The sequence below is a fragment of the Rutidosis leptorrhynchoides genome, chromosome 11 (assembly GCF_046630445.1).
Source record: "Rutidosis leptorrhynchoides isolate AG116_Rl617_1_P2 chromosome 11, CSIRO_AGI_Rlap_v1, whole genome shotgun sequence".
NCBI lineage: Eukaryota > Viridiplantae > Streptophyta > Magnoliopsida > Asterales > Asteraceae > Rutidosis > Rutidosis leptorrhynchoides.
The window spans coordinates 41,335,938-41,356,063 of NC_092343.1; the positions used below are offsets into that span (position 1 = coordinate 41,335,938).

Sequence of the window (20,126 nt, forward strand, 5' to 3'; positions counted from 1 at the left end):
TAAAGCCGAGCACCTACCACACAATGAAAGTTGTCCAGAATAATACTTGGGGAAAAAAATATTTCTCCAAACATAAGAGCAACTATCAAAAAGAAATATATCATCTCATCCACCTTAACATGTTTAACAAAACTATTTGACATTATCCAAATCCGACCCCAATAAATATTTAATAATTAAAAAAATAATTTGCATGAAGGGACCCACTTTGACAAATTAACATACATATTCCACAACGTAAACGTGTTTTCAAGTAATAATTGAGGAATAAATTTAGGTTCCATGCAAATTAGTCGGTATCATTAGGTTAGCTGCTCTAGCAGCCTAATACACTATGAAGTTTCAACATTTAATCTTCCTATAAATATAAATATATAATATATATAGTAACCCTTTGTTCTTCTAATACACTCACTACATACTCATTGCTACTTATATATCTAGTTATAACAAATATGACTTATTGTAAGATCATTTACTTTGCATTACTTGCTAGTACCTTATGCATAACGAGCCGTATTTCTTCGGCTCAACTCACAACAAACTTTTACTCGAAAAGTTGCCCTAAGGTTTTAGACATTGTGGGCTCAGTGGTTCGAGCCGCTGTGTCCAAGGAGAAACGTATGGGCGCGTCCCTCCTTCGACTTCATTTCCATGATTGTTTCGTCCAAGTAATTATCTTGAATCTATGTGTTAGAAAAAGACATTACTATTTTAAGTTGTTATAAGTTGTAAAGTAAGTCTGAAAAACTTAAATTGAGTATTGTCAAAGCTAAATGTTCTTTTTTGTTTTGTATGTATGTAGGGGTGCGATGGATCGATTCTACTAGACGATACATCATCGTTCACGGGAGAAAAAACTGCCGGGCCAAATAATAATTCGGTTAGGGGTTATAATGTAATTGACGATATAAAGAAGGAGGTTGAAAAGGCTTGCCCTGGTGTTGTCTCGTGTGCTGATATTGTAGCAATTGCCGCTCTTGAATCAGTCCTAGCTGTAAGTATAATCATAATTATAAATTATAAATACTCCGTATAATTATAATTATAATATAATTAATTGCCTACGAGTACATAATACCACATCAATAATTAATCGTTGCTATCGTGATAATCAATCTATCTTGGAAAGTAGTTGCTAACGTCAATTGATCATCTTTAAAATATGGAATATAACTTAGAAGTGTGGAAAATATGACGTCAAAAATTTTGAAACGTGAAAAATTATGGTATTTAAATTTGTAAGTGTTAATAATTTTTGACACTTTTAAGTGTCATTGAGTTTTTCTTTTTTTAGTTTTTAACTGTTAAAAACTAAAATGTCAAATTATTCACGTTTTAAAACGTCAAAAATTAGCGTAAATTATTATATAAGTGTTAAAAATAAAACCTTTTTTGTAGTGATAACATGTTTAAATTTTTTCTAAAAAACCTTTCGCAACAACATTGACATCTATGATCTATATTAACTTATAACAAAAAAAGAAAAAGAAAAATAGTGGTCAATTGGTGACCAAAAAAATCTTATAAAGCTGGTCAAATTTATTTTGATGGTGTACAAATTACCATGATTACTATATGCCAATTCATGATATTAAAACATTTCAAACCGAACATAGACATGATCAAACCAGTCAAACGCTAAGAACTTGCTTCAGTTTGACAGTTTAATCTCACTAATTAGTCCAAAAACACATTTCATCGTTTAATACTATAACTTTTACGCAGTTAAGCGGGCCATCGTGGAAAGTTAAACTAGGAAGAAGAGATGCCAAAACCACCAGCCTAGCGGCAGCCAATAGCGGTGTTATTCCACCTCCATCATCCACCCTAGCTAACCTCATCAACAGGTTTCGAGCAGTAGGACTATCCACAAAAGACATGGTAGCACTTTCGGGCGCACACACAATCGGTCAAGCAAGATGCACTACTTTTCGTGCACGTGTTTATAATGAAACCAACATTGATGCTTCTTTCGCTAGGTCACGACAATCTAACTGCCCAAGTACAAGTGGCTCAGGGGACAACAATCTTGCACCACTTGATGTTAAAACACCAAACCATTTTGACATAAGTTATTTTAAGAACTTAGTTAATCAAAAAGGTTTGTTAACGTCAGATCAAGTGCTTTTTAATGGTGGATCAACTGATTCGTTGGTTAAGCAGTATAGTAAGAGTTCTAACAATTTTAATGCTGATTTTGCTGCTGCTATGATTAAGATGGGTGATATTAGTCCACTTACTGGTTCTATTGGTGAGATTAGGAAGAATTGCAGGGTGCCTAATTCATAGTTTTTTTTTGGGAAAATGTTGTTTACTTGTTTTATGGTTTATTAAAGATTAAAGTGTATGATATTATGTGTTGTACTCTGTTTTTTTTTTTTTCCTTATATAAAGCCATAAAGGCCAAGTGTAAGTTCAAGATGCAACTAATAAAAAATGTTTTGTGTTTTTGTTTATGTACCTTATGAGTTCGGAAAAGATGATACTAATACAGGGGAGCTCAAGACTTTTGGTTACACTGAAAATAAGATTATGTTGTTAATACCCAATACGTCTATAACCCCAAATCATAAAAAACACACACAGCATGAAAGTATATTATGATATAATTTGACTTTAGGTCTAAGTGTGGTATGTGGATCTTTCCAAAAGTTACTACTGTATTATCTAATCTTCAAATAAAGTACAAAATCTTGTTAAATTTAGATGATAACAAAGTTTACATGTTTGACTCTCAAAGTCAAAAGGAGGCGTATATATGGGTGATGATTTGTACACCACCAAAATTATCCATACGCTACTAAATATGCAATACAGTGTTGTACTGTACAATTCATTAAAAAATATTTAGTGGTGTATGGATAATTCGAATGTACCGATGACTCCCCTATATATAATTTCAAAGGTCTACTCACCAAAATAAGTGATTATTAATCACCCACAAAAATAGAGAGTGCAGATAAGAATAGTAGAGGTGGCAGTTTCTACGGTTCTACCTATTTAACTTATGAATGAATCGATTTGGGTTATGTTTTATCCATAATCGGTCAAACCAGTAAGGATCAAAGTATACAAACTAAGAAAAAAGCGTGTAAAATTTTACAAAGTGTAATTGAATGCATAAACCTCATAACTAATTTAATAAAAAAGAATGTAACTTTTTTACCTCAATTTATTATAAAAGGGCAAATTCTATCAAAGTTAACTTTTTTACCTCAATTTTCTAGAAAAGTTAACCTATTTTCATTTGGATTATTAAAACGATTATTTTAACAAATGTTCATAAAAAAAGGAATATCGTTATCAGACTTTGGAAAATACAGGTTACACGCTTTTGTGGAAAACTTATTTTTAGAGTGGGCTGGTTAGAGTTGCTAGTATTTCAACCTATAAACGCTCAAAAAGACAACTAACAAACTAAATTTCAGCATACTTATTTTAAGCAATCATTTCCAATCAAACAAAAAGTATAATTTCTATTGTTTAGAATTGTTTACAAAACTTGAAAATAAACAGTATGCAAATAAGCAGTTAATAAACATTCTCTCAAACCACTTAAATTTGAAAACCTCAAACATGATTACACCTAATTCAAATTGACAATTCAAGTTCTCCACTAATCATACAATCAAAATCTAACACTTTATCATTTAATAAAATTTTCAGTTGAGGTTTTTACCTGGTTATTAGAAAGCTTAAAAGAAGAGAATGTTGCGAGACAATAACAAATTAACAACCCTCCATCATTAATATTATTACTATTACGACTATTTCTATTTTCTATTATTGCTGCCAAACTTCAAGGGCGAAGCCAGGATTTGACGATAGGGAAGGCCTACTCGATAGTTAAAAGAGACAAACCAAGTAAAACTAAAGAGGTCACTTCTTTGTATAACCTATTTTATTTGTTAAATACGTTCTACTTAACAAAACTTTAGTAACTATTGAAAAATAAAAATGACACTATTAAATTTACAGTATGAAAACTGATATGGCTAATCTAAATAATTGATAAGTAAACTTATACGATATGTTTCGGTTAATAAAAGTTCTAAGGTTTTCCCTGTTCGGGTTACCCGGAAGGGCGAGTAATCCGACCATATATCTATTGTATGTAGCCAATCAAGAATACTCCATGGTTGCTTCCAACCTTTCTATGGCCACCTCAAGATTCGAACTTGAGACCTTTTACAAGGATGTCAAGGTCCAAACCACTAGGCTACCTTGGGATGACTCTAATATGTTTTAGTTAATATCACTCCGTATTCAAGATTGAAAGATAGGTAACCAAATGATTGAGTTAGATGAATCATTGAGAGATGCTTAGTTAAAATAATTAAATATGAGCTAATAATATTTCATTGGAATTGGACCTATTGAGGGAGGCTGAGCACCCCTCTGTACCCTCCCTGTCTCCGCTACTGCCAAACTTATCAGTGTTGGTTATCTTCCGTTATATAGTATAACTTGAACTCTAGTCCTGAGTGGTCACCGAGTTGCCCAATGAAGCACACCACCCGGGTTCAATTCCTGACAACGCCAAATTGTTTAAAAAAGGGAGTGTGACTAGAGGGTGCGCATAATGCGCAATTCACCCAGTACTAGGTGTCGCGCTCTGGGACTTGATTACCGATGTTTTACTTTCTATGGGGAGCCAATGTGCTACTTTATATGAGGGTTTTCTCGCTTACCCAAAAAAAAAAAAAAAAAAAAAACTTTAGTCTTAATTCTTGAACGCTGAATCAATAAAGTTAGTACTTGAGCTATAAGTCAATAAGTAATACGGAGTAACTTCAAGCCCAACATCAAGTCATCAAGCCCAAATTTATTTGTAAAAGCAAACTTTCGTTTCCAAAGCCTCTCACATAGTCACATATAATCTCTCCATCCGAATTAAAATATCAACATTGATCGGACACAAAATAATTAAATTTTCTCAATAATTTTTTTCTTCACCGATATAATCTCTTCGCAGCTAACTAAATTTATTTTGATTGGTTGAAATATAAGATTAAGATTAACAGTTATAATGAGACATTTTACCATAGTTATTATTTGTAGACATTGGTAATGAGACGGAGGTAGTCAAAATATTACTCGATTTGAAATTAACTGTTACATAAATTACCTACCATTTTGATTAGACGAACGACGAGATGATGAAAAGGTGTCGATATAATGAAGTATAAGTTGATGAGAGTTTTTTATGTGTTTTATTGTGAACATGACTTAAGATTATGTTCTAAAAAATCTTTACAGTACGTTTAAGGAAACATCTATACAGACAATATTAAGGTTATGATCTGAAAGTCTATAATTTTATGAAAGAAACTAGCTATTATAAAAAAAATTAGTCATTATACAAAAAACTATTAATGTTTATAATATCATGAAATAATGATAAGGTCAACTACGTGCTTAGGTGTTGGAACTCTCTCCTTACAATTTTCACAAAGAATAATTATAATATATATTTATACTTGTATTATATTTTATGTTTATAAATAAATAATTTATCTTGAGATTGAAGAAAATAAACTTAATCGCATTTACACTTTGCCGGCAACATGGTTGGTATAGTATTTCATTTTATGATCTTTGCTTCACGGTTGTTTCTGATATATATTAATGATGTGATTATTATTTATGATGTCTAAAAATAAGATCATGTTGTGTTGCCAAAAAAAAGCTTAGAAACGGTCACCTTGAAAATTAAGATTCATCTATATATATATCGTGTGAACAAATCTATTTAATTTTCAGTTTATTAGGCCTATTGTAGGATAGGTTTGCGATGTATGTATCTATATAATGGGTGATTGTCCACACAAAATAATCAATCGACACATTGAATCTTACATGGTATCAGGCCGCAAACTATAACCTAATTCTCCTCATCATTTCTTTTTCATCTTCTTGCTGCAAATCATCCCAACTCCTACAAATGGCCGAACCTAAATATCATCCTGCCTTCACTGTCTCTGACATCAAAAATTATATCTCAATCACTCTAGAACTCGACAAATCTCAATACACAAGATGGGCAGAACTTTTTAAAATAACTTGTACTGCTTTTGATGTGATCGATCACATCATCACCCCAACCGAATCCTCTGAATCTGCTACCGTCACTTCAGACAAATCGAACACTTCCAATGTTTCCTGGTTCCGGTTGGATGCCGTCGTTCTTAATTGGATGTACGGTACTGTTTCACTCGAAGTACTCAACACAATCTTTGAAGCAGGCTCCACTGCAGCCAAAACCTGGTTACGCATTCAAAACCTGTTTCAGGATAACAAAAGCTCACGCGCACTATACCTACAACGTCAGTTCACCAACATCAAACTTGACAACTTCCCTAACGTATCTGCCTATTGTCAAGAACTCAAGTCCATTGCGGATCAACTTGAAAATGTTGATGAAAAATTGTCCGATCCAAGAATCGTTCTTCAATTAATTGCGGGGTTGAATGATAATTATGACACAATTGGTTCGCAAATGGCTCATATCACCCCATTACCTTTGTTTTACCAAGCAAGATCCATGTTACTTCTGGAAGAAACGCGCAAGCAAAAGCAGCCTCTCTCACCTTCAACACCTGCGGATGCAGCCCTCATCAGCACTACCGGTAACTCTTCCTCCAATAAATCTCCCGTTTCTGCTAATCAACCATATCCTGGGAATAATTATCGGGGTCGTGGAAGTAATTGGTGTAATAGTTATCGTGGACGGAACTCAAATACTAGAGGACGAGGTCTCGTGTATTATCCAAACAGTTCACCCACCTGGAACACACAACCTCCATGGAATTGGCAACAGGCTCCCTGGAATTATTCACCACCATGTCCATATCCTACCTTCAGTTGGGCTCGGCCCAATTCTGCTCAGCCAAGCTTATTGGGCCCTCGTCCTGCGCAAGCCCATTCGGTCTCATCTGATACTTTTTGTCCTACTGACATTGAAAGCGCCATGCACACCATGACGCTTCACCCACCTGAGGATACATGGTACATGGATACAGGGGCGACATCACATATGGCTTCTAGCTAAGGTAATCTAAAATCTTATTTTCATATGTGCTTTTCTAAATAGGTATTTGTCGAAAATGGGCAAGCAATTCCAATCAAAGGTTTCGGTCACACTCAACTCAACTATCCCTCACATTATATATCATTACGCAATATACTTCATGTTCCTAATATAATTAAAAATGTTATTTCTGTTCATCGTTTAACAACTGACAATCAACTTTCTCTTGAATTTGATCCTTTTGGTTTTATTGTGAAGGAATTCCTGAAGGGAAACCCCATCCTCCGATGTAACACCACTGGCGACCTTTACCCGCTCACCACATCCATGCTACGCCAAATAAAGAATATTCCTTCTAGTTTCATTGCTTTGTCATCCAACGTATGGCGTCATCGTTTAGGACATCTGGGCGATAATGTTTTACGTTCTCTTAAAAATAATAAATTTATTCAATATAATAAAACTATGTCTTCTCCTATTTGTGAATCTTATGTGTTCTAAAAACATATTAAGTTGCCATTTATTAATTCTAATTCGATTACTTTATTACCGTTTGACATGATTCATAGTGATTTATGGACTTTACCTGTGTTAAGCACATCCGGACATCGTTATTATGTGTTATTTCTTGACAATCATTCCAATTATCTTTTGACTTTTCCAATTGGTAGTAAATCGGACGTTTATTCCATCTTTCTAAACTTTAGTGCTTACATTAAAACTCAATTTGGAAAGTCCATTAAAACCTTTCAATGTGACAATGGTACAGAATATAAAAATAAATCTTTTTACCAATTATGTGCAAATAATGGTATGGACTTTCGTTTTTCATGTCCACATACCTCTCCTCAAAATGGTAAATCCGAAAGAAAAATCCGGGTCATAAACAATATTATCCGGAATCTACTTTCTCATGCCTCTATTCCACCCTCTTTTTGGCATCATGCATTACAAATGGCAACTTACCTCTTAAATATACTCCCTTCTCGTCTTTTATAATTTCAATTTCCAACACAAATACTTTACTCTAGAAATCCTACTTATGATCATCTTCGCATCTTTGGATGTCTATGTTACCCACTATTCCATTCGACTACAATTAATAATCTAATGACCCGTCCTAATCCATCTGGACGAATACATTACATTTGGTTACATCGCGAGGTACTTGACCTCTATATGATACATTTTACAAACATTGCATTCGTTTTTGCAAAGACAATCTTTCATTACATCGAACGTTGACGTCATGTATACTATTTCATAATATATTCAACTATAATTGACTTAATAATAATCCTGATGAACTCAACGACTCGAATGCAACGTCTTTTGAAATATGTCATGAATGACTCCAAGTAATATCCTTAAAATGAGCTAATGCACAGCGGAAGATTTCTTTCATACCTGAGAATAAACATACTTTAAAGTACCAACCAAAAGGTTGGTGAGTTCATTAGTTTATCATAAACATTTATTTCCATTATTTTAATAGACCACAAGATTTCATTTCCATTTCTCATAAATATACGTCCCATGCATAGAGACAAAAATAATCATTTATATGGATTGAACACCTGGTAACCGACATTAACAAGATGCATATAGAATATCCCCATCATTCCGGGACACCCATCGCACATGATAATTTCGAAGTACTAAAGCATACCATTTTCTAGTATGGGGGGAGTTAGTGCCCGTAGATCTACCTTTAGGATTCGCGTCAATTAGGGTGTCTGTTCCCTAATTCTTAGGCTACCAAGCTAAAAGGGTGATATTCAATTCGATAATCCAACCATAGAATGTAATTTTCGAGTACTTGTGTCTATTACATCAAACATTTATAAAAGCAACGCATGTATTCTCAGTCCCAAAAATATATATTGCAAAAGCATTTAAAAAGGGAGCAAATGAAACTCACTCTACAATATTTTGTAGTAAAAATATTCATACGACGATACTGAACAATGCAGGGTTGGCCTCGGATTCACGAACCCTTTTAAAGAAACTTTAATAAAAAGGATGCTCCAAACGGGACTCGAACCCGAGACCCTTCGCTCACCCGCACTCGTCCAAACCATTCAGCCATTTGTGTCTTTCTGTTTTTATCTACCCTTATATAAATATAACCCGATATCCTGTGTTCTTCTTGTCGTTCTTCATAAACAATCGATTCCGTTTCATCCATCAGTTGGAGTTACCAATTTGTTTAGGTTTTAAAATAGAACAGAACATTGAGAATGGGTTTTAAATTAGTTATCAAATGAAAATAGAAAAAAAAAATTATACAACTTCGGTTGCTGTGTTCGACGTTTGAAGAAAAGAAAAAAAAATATATTTGATTTTGAGATTGAAAGCATTTTAGACTAAGATTCTTAAACAAAATAAATTCTAAATCGTTGTTAGAACATATCTGGATCATCAGCGGAAACCATAACATCAAAACACTTACTAATTTCCCATGAACACATGTTTGACTTTTTTTGTAAAATAACTTTGACTTCGAAATTCTTACTTGATATTAGAAATTAGGATATGAAACTTTCCAGATAGTTTGAGCACGAGATTCCTAACATGACTGCATTTTTCGTTTTTGAAATTGGATTCGAATTTGGGATTTGGCTATAAAGTTGAAGAAAAGAGAGGTCGTGATATTTTTGAAGGTTTTAATTTAATTTCTCTCAAATTACAGTAAGTAGACAATTAACTAGCGTGTAAATGAACTTAATACAGCTAATATGTTCGATTAACATTTTGTTTGTTGTATGAATTGGTCGACACATAATATCTGTTCAGTACAGAAATATATAAAAGAATTAAAAGGAGAAAATGAAAGATAACAGATTTTGGTTCATGTATATGATTTGAGGTTGACTGATTTACCAATTAGCTAGACAAATTAAATAGAACGATCGTGACTTGAACAAAATACACAAATACCTGTATTTATATAAGGAGTATCTCTGTATTTGCATAAATATACGGAGTATATCTGTGTTCATATATATACGGAGTATAATTGTATTTACATATATGTTATATTAATTAATTTACTGATATGAATTTATTTATATAATCCATTAATTTTATTAATTTTGATAAGAATACAAATAATAATATTAATAATAGTATTAATAATTTTATCAAAAGTTATACTAATAATAATAGGAATAAAAGTAAAATAATAATAATAATAATAATAATATTGTTATTAATAATACTAATAATAATTCAAATTATAATAATATTAATATTATTAATGATAATAATCATACTAATAAATAAAAATGATATAACAATTTTTACATATCAAATTTCGTATTTATATGTTATATATAATAATATTATTATTACTGATTTTAGTATTAATATTTATTTTAATAAAAGTAATAATAATAATATTAATAATCATAATTTAACTTGTAAGTAAGTTTAATATGTTGATTTTTACATATTATTAAGTATGTAGTATTTAATAACATCATATATATAATAACACATATTGTTTATTTAATATTTATATATTTTATATATAATGCAACATACATATAATAGTAATTAGGTTTAGAAACCATATATATATATATATATATATATATATATATATATATATATATATATATATATATATATATATATATATATATATATATATATATATATATATATATATATATATATATATATATTCACATTTATTTACACACACACGTTCGTGAATCGTCAGAATTGGTCAAAGGGTAATTGCATATAAATAAAATCAGTTCAAAGTTTTTAGACTCAACATTATAGACTTTGCTTATCGTGTCAAAATCATATAAAGATCAAGTTTAAATTTGGTCGAAAATTTCCGGGTCGTCACAGTACCTACCCGTTAAAGAAATTTCGTCCCGAAATTTGAGTGAAGTTGTCATAGCTAACAATAAAAATGTTTTCATAACGAATATGAGCTGATAAATAGAGTTTTATCATTATTAAGTACTACAGATAAAATGATTCGATTATGTGAAGCGTACGAGTGAAGCTATCACAAAAGACTGAAATGAGGTAATAAAGATTTGTCTTAACCTCTGACGTAGTCAAGGCTGATTTCTGGATTTCCAGGGATTTAAAGTTAATCTTCGAAATCTAAAAGATTTGATTCTTCGGCGAGTAAGGAAATTAAGATCTCTATAATTAAATACGGTTATCTGCCTTGATTACTCTGTCCGATATTTCCATTATAAATTAAACTTTTTCCGTTCCATTATTTTCACCATTCTTATACTTTCTTTCTTAGTTCATACATCCAAAAGATTGTGAAAATGCTTAATCCCATTCTAATCCTTGATATTTTCCTAATTATCATTTCTATCATCCTTCTTTTCAATCTTCCACCAGAAAAATCTATTTACTTCTACTATTACCTTGAGGTGATACTATTCTTAATTCTACCGTGTCTTTATATTGCTATTCGTATTAATATCCACGGTTTGTAACCTCCGTGTTGTTATTGGGCTTTATATTTTCTCTTATATTTTGGAACTCTTTGCCTTTTTATTCTCTTCTCGACCTCTAGTAAAGCGAGTAATGGTCCAGAATTTGTAAGTATGGAGTTTCGAATGAACTTAATGTTCTAAACAAGAAAGAAAGTAATAACACGATTTGATTTGTCAAATTACCAGAATCATTGAGAATAAAACTATCAAGAATATACTTTCTTGATATGTTCAGAAGTTAAGCAGAATGAAAGAGTTATGTAACATGGTACATGATGATGTTATGATCTGTGAATCATCACGTTCCATTAGAAACTCAGCATGACTTACTGCAATATAATCATGTTGATCAAGTGCCATTATATTATACTAACTCATGCTTCAATTTCCAACACTACTTCAAAACATTCAAATTCTAAATTCGAATTTTTCATAATTTAGAAACTAAAATAGTTTCCTTTCTGATGTAACACTGATATTGCAAAGAGCTAAATGATTTCATATAAGAATAGTTATGAAAATATCTTCAGAAATATCGAGGATATTTATAATGAAAGGTACGATGATATCTTAGAATTTCTAGTATCGGAGGATGATGAAAAAGATTTGTCCATAAAGATTTAGAGTCAGGAGAAAGGTATTCGTTAATAACTTTAGCAGATACGAAATCATTTGGATTCTTTGAAGGTAGGTTTAGTCTTTGTGATTTGTCTATAGCCTCCTTCATGGTTTGCTCAATTCGTTTTTCAGTACCAAATTTTCTTTTGAGCTTTTCCAATGTATCCTTCTTTATCATTAAACTTTTGACTGTTTTGATTGTCTACAGTTTCTGCAGCTTCATTCAGCTTTTTTAAAGTTCAATGTATTGATTCGTAGACTGGGTGCTTTTCAGAATTGAAGATCGTAATTCTAGGAGATAGATGTTATATAAATGTTGATGTAGAAACGTTGCGAGATTCAAAATAATGATTGCTAATTTCCGGTAACTAGCATAGCAATTCTCATTACAAGATGCGGATGAGTATATGATATGGTTTTTAATGAACAAATATAATGGTTCTTCGGATAAACTTAAGCCAATGAGTAATGAAGTTGTTGGTAAAGTTACTGCTAATGTGGTGGGATATAAACGGTTCCCCGGTAATGATGACGAAAGGCAACCTTATATATCAAAGTTATAGTAAGGTTTATTCGAACGAAAAGTCGAAGTTGACTTGTTAGAGCTGTGACAAAATTGACTAATTTGAAAAGGAATTGCAAAGTTATTTTCGGTAATAACAACGCCAAAGGAGCTAGCACATATACGTGTTAAACGTTTACTCAGTTTTCGAGAGTTTCTCAGGTGCATAGCTATATGTATCACTCTCTTCTCCCGTATATGAAGTGCGATTGGTTCATCCTTTCGATTGAGGTGTTTTCAAGAATCATGAAAGGTTTGAACGCAGATTGTAATTGTCAAGATACAAATGAGGTTTTAGATGAAATCAAGTGGCAAACTTGAAGAAATGTTTAGTTTCATATGTTATAATCAATATTTTATTTCATTTTAATTGTCCAATGTTGGCAGTCCACAGTTAGTAATTCATTAATTCATATATAGTTTAATATATAATATTTGAATTAATTAACACGTATCGTGACCCATTGTATACATGTCTCAGACTCGATCACAACTCAAAGTATATATATTATTGTAGAATCAACCTCATCCCTGTATAGCTAACTCAAGCATTACTGCATATAGAGTGTCTATGGTTACTCCAAATAATATATATAGATGCGTCGATATGATATGTCAAAACCTTGTATACGTGTCCCGATATTTAAAGTGCGTAAAATAAATAACAGAAATTAAATGATGATAAATAAAATTGCGAGAATATAAATTGCGATAAATAAAATGTAATCAGTTAGCTAGGAACAGTTAGCATGGATTCTTAACAAAATTTCTCATAGTTAATTTGTTTGTTTCTAACAAATTTTATGTTTTTTTTCCAATATTTTCTTCATTATGCCACTTGTTGGATTCTGATAGGTCAAAATCTAAATATGAAATTGAATAAAAATAGTTATTCTACGGTGAACGGATACGTATATCTGTGGATGTAAGTAGGATAGTAAATGACTCTTGAATCAGATTCGAAGAATGTACAGTGTAATTTATGAATGTGAAATCTAAATATTCCTCGGGTATTACCTACCCGTTAAAATATTTTCACCATTAACAGTTTGTACGAAAGAATTAATTACAATCTTCATGAAAATATACTTATTTTCTTCAAATGTAATCATGGATTTAATGAGTTAATATAATATTAAACTCATATGATTTTCGGTTTGAACTAGAATAAATAATCTCTAAGACTTTAGAGATTACATAATCACTGCAGGATATTTCTCCAATGAAGTTATGAATCAATACTACATCGGTTATTTGTTGTTGGTACTCCTTGGTATCTATGGTGTGTATGACGTTGATGCTCAAGGTACAGGTTGTGATGTTGAGGTGTGGAATGCGGACGTTGTTGTTGGTGGTGGTAATGATACTGTTGGTGTTGGTGATGGTACTGTTGATGCCGGTGTTGCTGCTGGTGCTTGTAACCTTTGCACCAAATTCTCCAAAGCCACTACTCGAGCGCGAAACTCGTTGACTTCTTCTATTACACCGGGATGATTATCAGTTCGGACGAGCGGATGAATAAGATCTAGGATTTGAGATAGTATATAATCATGACTAGATACTCTGGAAATGAGGGAGAAAATAGTGTTTCGGACAGGTTCACCGGTAAGTGCTTCAGGTTCTTCACCAAGAGGTGAATTCGGCTGGTGGAAGGTATCGCCTTCTTTGCGTCTCCATTGATTAAGTCGACTACGAACCCATCAGATGAATTAGTGATGACTGATTTATTGATCCATTCCGGTCACACTGTTTTCGGAGCTCGAGTGAAAATCCATATCGGAATAGTTGTCGGAATCCAAGGAACTTGAACTAGTGGTGAGTTCCATTTCGTACGATTGAATAAAGGATTTTTCGATATAAAATGATTTTCAGATATTGGATGATATTCTAATTACATAGAATCCCTATATATATAGTACAGAAGATCCCGTAGATTACGGAGGAATTTACGGAATATGTCAGGTAAAGTTTACAGTAACAGATACTCTAAGATATGAATTAGCAGATATGATAAAATATGAATTTCGTCTATACACTATTCATGCAATCAATGCAGTAAGATGTGTCTAGACTAAGAATGATAAAGAGGTAGTTTTCGACACAAAATGATAAGCAAAACTTTTGACATGCAAACACGGTCGAAGTCCAGACCCACTAATGCATCTAAACAACTATCAGTTAGACACACTAATGCAAGACCTGGTTCGCTAAGACCACCGCTCTGATATCAACTCTAATGACCCGTCCTAATCCATCTGGACGAATACATTACATTTGGTTACATCGCGAGGTACTTGACCTCTATATGATACATTTTACAAACATTGTATTCGTTTTTGAAAAGATAATCTTTCATTACATCGAAAGTTGACGGCATGCATACCATTTCATAATATATCCAACTATAATTGACTTAATAATAATCATGATAACTCAACGACTCGAATGCAACGTCTTTTGAAATATGTCATGAATGACTCCAAGTAATATCCTTAAAATGAGCTAATGCACAGCGGAAGATTTCTTTCATACTTGAGAATAAACATGCTTTAAAGTGTCAACCAAAAGGTTGATGAGTTCATTAGTTTATCATAAACAATTATTTCCATTATTTTAATAGACCACAAGATTTCATTTCCATTTCTCATAAATATACGTCCCATGCATAGAGATAAAAATAATCATTCATATGGATTGAACACCTGGTAACCGACATTAACAAGATACATATAGAATATCCCCATCATTCCGAGACACCCATCGGACATGATAATTTCGAAGTACTAAAGCATACCATTTTCCAGTATGGGGGGAGTTAGTGCCCGTAGATCTACCTTTAGGATTCGAGTCAATTAGGGTGTCTGTTCCCTAATTCTTAGGCTACCAAGCTAAAAGGGTAATATTCGATTCGATAATCCAACCATAGAATGTAATTTTTGAGTACTTATGTCTATTACGTCAAACATTTATAAAAGCAGCGCATGTATTCTCAGTCTCAAAAATATATATTGCAAAAGCATTTAAAAAGGGAGCAAATGAAACTCACTCTACAATATTTTGTAGTAAAAATATTCATACGACGATACTGAACAATGCAGGGTTGGCCTCGGATTCACGAACCCTTTTTAAGAAACTTTAATAAAAAGGATGCTCCAAACGGGACTCGAACCCGAGACCCTTCGTTCACCCGCACTCGTCCAAACCATTCAGCCATTTGTGTCTTTCTGTTTTTATCTACCCTTATATAAATATAACTCGATATCATGTGTTCTTCTTCTCATTCTTCATAAACAATCGATTCCGTTTCATCCATCAGTTGGAGTTACCAATTTGTTTAGGTTTTAAAATAGAACAGAACATTGAGAATGGGTTTTAAATTAGTTATCAAATGAAAACAGAAAAAAAAAATTATACAACTTCGGTTGCTGTGTTCGACGTTTGAAGAAAAGAAAAAAAATATTTGATTTTGAGATTGAAAGCGTTTTAGACTAAGATTCTTAAACAAAAAAAATTCTAAATCGTTGTTAGAACATATCTGGATCATCAGTGGAAACCATAACATCAAAACACTTACTAATTTTCCCATGAACACATGTTTGACTTTTTTTGTAAAATAACTTTGACTTCGAAATTCTTACTTGATATTAGAAATTAGGATATGAAACTTTCCAGATAGTTTGAGCACGAGATTCCTAACATGACTGCATTTTTCGTTTTTGAAATTGGATTCGAATTTGGGATTTGGCTATAAAGTTGAAGAACAGAGAGGTCGTGATAGTTTTGAAGGTTTTAATTTAATTTCTCTTAAATTGCAGTAAGTAGACAATTAACTAGCGTGTAAATGAACTTAATACAGCTAATATGTTCGATTAACAATTTGTTGGTAGTATAAATTGGTCGACACATAATATCTGTTCAGTACATAAATATATAAAAGAATTAAAAGGAGAAAATGAAAGGTAACAGATTTTGGTTCATGTATATGATTTGAGGTTGACTGATTTACCAATTAGCTAGACAAATTATATAGAACGATCGTGACTTGAACAGAATACACAAATACCTGTATTTATATAAGGAGTATTGTCACACCCTCAAAATAGGGCCTAGGGTATTTGTGACTAATTATATCAAATCACAGTTGTATAAACGAGAACGACTCTATATGAGACGTTTTGAATAAAACATTTATTAATAAAACAGCGGAAGCATTAAAAGTTTTACTTCAAATTTAAACTAAAATAATAATAATAGTCTTAATGCAAAGTAAATGTAATGAAATGAAGACTCCATGTAGCAGCATTCAATTCATCAGGTAGCAATCATGGCAATCATCTTATTCGTCACCTGAGACAAAACATGCTTAAAGTATCAACCAAAAAGGTTGGTGAGTTCATTAGTTTATCAAAATCAATCATTTCGGTTATAATAATAGGCCACAAGATTTCAGTTTCATAAATATCCGTACACTAGCAAGTGTATAAAAGCATTCTATAAGTTGTGGGCACCCGGTAACTAGCCTTAACAAGAGTGTGTACCCCTGAGTTATAATAATATTTGCACCGAATCAAGTGCATTACGTTAAACTCGAAGTACTAAACACTCGTTCTTCTAGTTTAGTAGTGACTAGAACAACATCTGGGTGGGGGTGTAAGACCCGATAGATCTATCTCTAGGATTCGCGCCTACCATTTCATAAACCAATAGTTAAAGTTACCAAGCTAGGGGATTTTTGATTCTAACCCACGTAGAATTAGTTTTAGTACTTGTGCCTATTTCGTAAAATATTTATAAAACATCGCATGTATTCTCAGCCTAAAAATATATATAAAAAGGGAGTAATGAAACTCACGCATATAATTATTGTAAAACAGTTAATAAAACATTTGCATGTATTCTCAGCCCCAAAAATGTAAAGAGTAAAAGGGGAGCAAATGAAACTCACGCAAAATCAGTTTTAGTGTTTGTATTCATTTCATAAAACAGTTATAAAACAGCGCATGTATTCTCAGCCCAAAAATGTAAATTGCAAAGCAATTAAAAAGGGAGCAAATGAAACTCACCTTAAATAGCAGTTGAAGTATTCCACGCAAGAAAGGAAAGTAAAGCAAGTAAGTGACCGAGATATCAACTAGAAGTAGTTCTTTAGGAGAGAAATGAGAGATTAAGGTGTAAGTTTGAAATGAGAAATGTATGTGGTATTTATAGTTGAAAATGTTAGGTAAAAAAAATTTAAAATAAAATAAGTAAATCTTAAAAGTTAAAATAAGAAAAAGTATTTTGTATTTTAATTAAAAGTAAATCTTAAAAGTTAAAATAAGAAAAAGTAGTTTGTATTTTTATTAAAAGTAAAATCTTAAAAGTTAAAATAAGAAAAAGTATTTTGTATTTTTATTAAAAGTAAAATCTTAAAAGTTAAAATAAGAAAAAGTAGTTTGTATTTTTATTAAAAGTAAAATCTTAAAAGTTAAAATAAGAAAAAGTATTTTGTATTTTTATCAAAAGTAAATCTTAAAAGTTAAAATAAGAAAAAGTAGTTTGTATTTTTATTAAAAGTAAATCTTAAAAGAAAAAGTAGTTTGTATTTTTGTATTTATTTATTAGAAGTAGATATAGTTTTGATTTTTTTTTTGTATAAAATTCTAAAAAAAAATTTGTTTAATATATTTCTAAGAACATTTAACATTTTATTTCTATATTTGTTTAATTATTAAATACGAATTTTATATAAAAATTATTATTATATTTAGTTTTTATAAAAATTAAAATTTATGATTATTAATTTATAGTTTTTATTAGTTTTATAAATGTTATAATATTATTTATTATTTAGTTAATTTTATAAACTATTAACTAAATAACAAAAGTAATATAAATATTATATATATATTCATTGATGTAATTATGTTATATTATATATCATAATCTTATTTATAATATTTATAATTATATTATTTATTTTAAGCTTACGTTTATTCGGTCAACGTTAAATTTATTCGTATATAACAACTCTAGGTATTTTAGTAAAATCGGAAGTCGAAAAGTGAGGGTTGTTATAGTACCTACCCGTTAAAAGAAATTTCGTCCCGAAATTTAGTTTTTGCCATCAATCGGCGTTGTTCGTACCTAGACGAGGATATTTACGTTTTATCTGGTCTTCACGTTCCTAGGTAGGTTCGGGGCCTTTCGTGAATTCCAACGGATAGAATATTGTTCTGTTTCATGCATTTAAATAATACGAACCCTAATTTCTTACAGGTTCTTCTATAAAGTGCATTTTATCATTAATGCAGAGGTTATCTAAAGGATTAATAAGAGTGTCATTTGACTAGGTTATCCTCAAAAGGGATGATGGTGTTATACGAGCATTTTAGTAAACTGAACACATGAAATGTGTTATGAATAGTATTGAACTTATTTAAAACTTTGAGTGTTTATGTCACAATATTAGGGTAGACAAAACAGAGAGTAGTTCATAAAAATTATAGTCATGAAGTTTGATAGAGATCATCATTGTTTACAACAAGAATATTGTAATGATGAATATAAGTTGAAAAAATAAAGTTTTATCACTACTGAATAATATGGATAAAACGATTTGATTATAGGAAGCGTATAAACGAAGCTATTGTAAAAGAGTGAATGAGAAATTAAATGTTCGCCTTAACTTTTGACGTAGTCACGATTGATTTCCGGAATTCAAGGGATTAAAGGAAATCTTCGTAATCCATAAGATTTGATTCTCCGGTAATAAGGAATTTGAAATTTTCTTTGATTAAATGAGGTGAATTGCTTCAATTGATGTGTTTGGAATTTTGCTATAAATTAGCTTCTTCCGTTTCATTATCTTCACCACTTCTATACTTTCTTCCTCAATTCATACTTCCAAAGATTGTGAGAATGCTCCATCCAGTTCTTATCCTGGATATTTTTCTGACTATCATTTCAGTCATTCTTCTTTTTCATTTACCACCAGAGGAATTTGTTTTCTTCTACTATTACCTTGGGGTTATAGTGTTTTTAATTCTCCCATGTCTTTACGTTGCAATACGTATTGATATACACGGTTTGTAATTTCGGTATCGTTATCGGGCTACATATTTTCCCTTATATGTCGGAGCTCTTTACCTTTTTATTCTCCTCTCGACTCTAAGTAAAGCGAGTAATGGTCCAGAATTTGTAGGTATGAAGTTTCGAATGGACCTACTGTTCTAAGCGTAATATCACGATTTGATTTGGTAAATTACCAGAATTACTGAGGATAGAACTATCAAGAATATATTTTCTTGATATGTTCAGAGATTAAGTAGAATGTAAGAGTCGTGTAACATGGCAAATGATGATTATAAAGTCTATGAATCATCATCTTCCATTAAAAATTTAGCATGACTTACTGTAATATAATCACGTTGGCCTGACGTCATTATATTATACT

The 20,126-nt window shown here is 31.5% G+C and overlaps 2 protein-coding genes across 2 annotated transcripts; both read left to right on the forward strand.

Moving 5' to 3' along the window:
• Positions 1–358: 358 nt before the first annotated feature.
• On the forward strand, positions 359–2,457 carry LOC139877572 (peroxidase P7-like). Its single transcript, XM_071865008.1, has 3 exons — positions 359–671; positions 806–997; positions 1,729–2,457. Exons 1-3 carry the CDS (start codon positions 456–458, stop codon positions 2,290–2,292), a joined length of 972 nt encoding a protein of 323 aa, XP_071721109.1. The 5' UTR covers positions 359–455; the 3' UTR covers positions 2,293–2,457.
• A 3,490-nt stretch (positions 2,458–5,947) lies between these two features.
• Positions 5,948–7,054, forward strand: LOC139874482 (uncharacterized). Its single transcript, XM_071861908.1, has one exon. It carries the CDS (start codon positions 5,948–5,950, stop codon positions 7,052–7,054), a length of 1,107 nt encoding a protein of 368 aa, XP_071718009.1.
• The last annotated feature ends 13,072 nt before the right edge of the window (positions 7,055–20,126 follow it).

What these genes read in the sequence shown, in the direction of transcription:
- LOC139877572 (XM_071865008.1), top strand. Translation starts at nt 456, where the DNA reads ATGACTTATTGTAAGATCATTTACTTTGCATTACTTGCTAGTACCTTA. An exon ending in TCCATGATTGTTTCGTCCAA is followed by an intron (nt 672 to 805) that starts GTAATTATCTTG and finishes GTATGTATGTAG; the next exon opens with GGGTGCGATGGATCGATTCT. An exon ending in CTCTTGAATCAGTCCTAGCT is followed by an intron (nt 998 to 1,728) that starts GTAAGTATAATC and finishes ACTTTTACGCAG; the next exon opens with TTAAGCGGGCCATCGTGGAA.
- LOC139874482 (XM_071861908.1), top strand. Translation starts at nt 5,948, where the DNA reads ATGGCCGAACCTAAATATCATCCTGCCTTCACTGTCTCTGACATCAAA.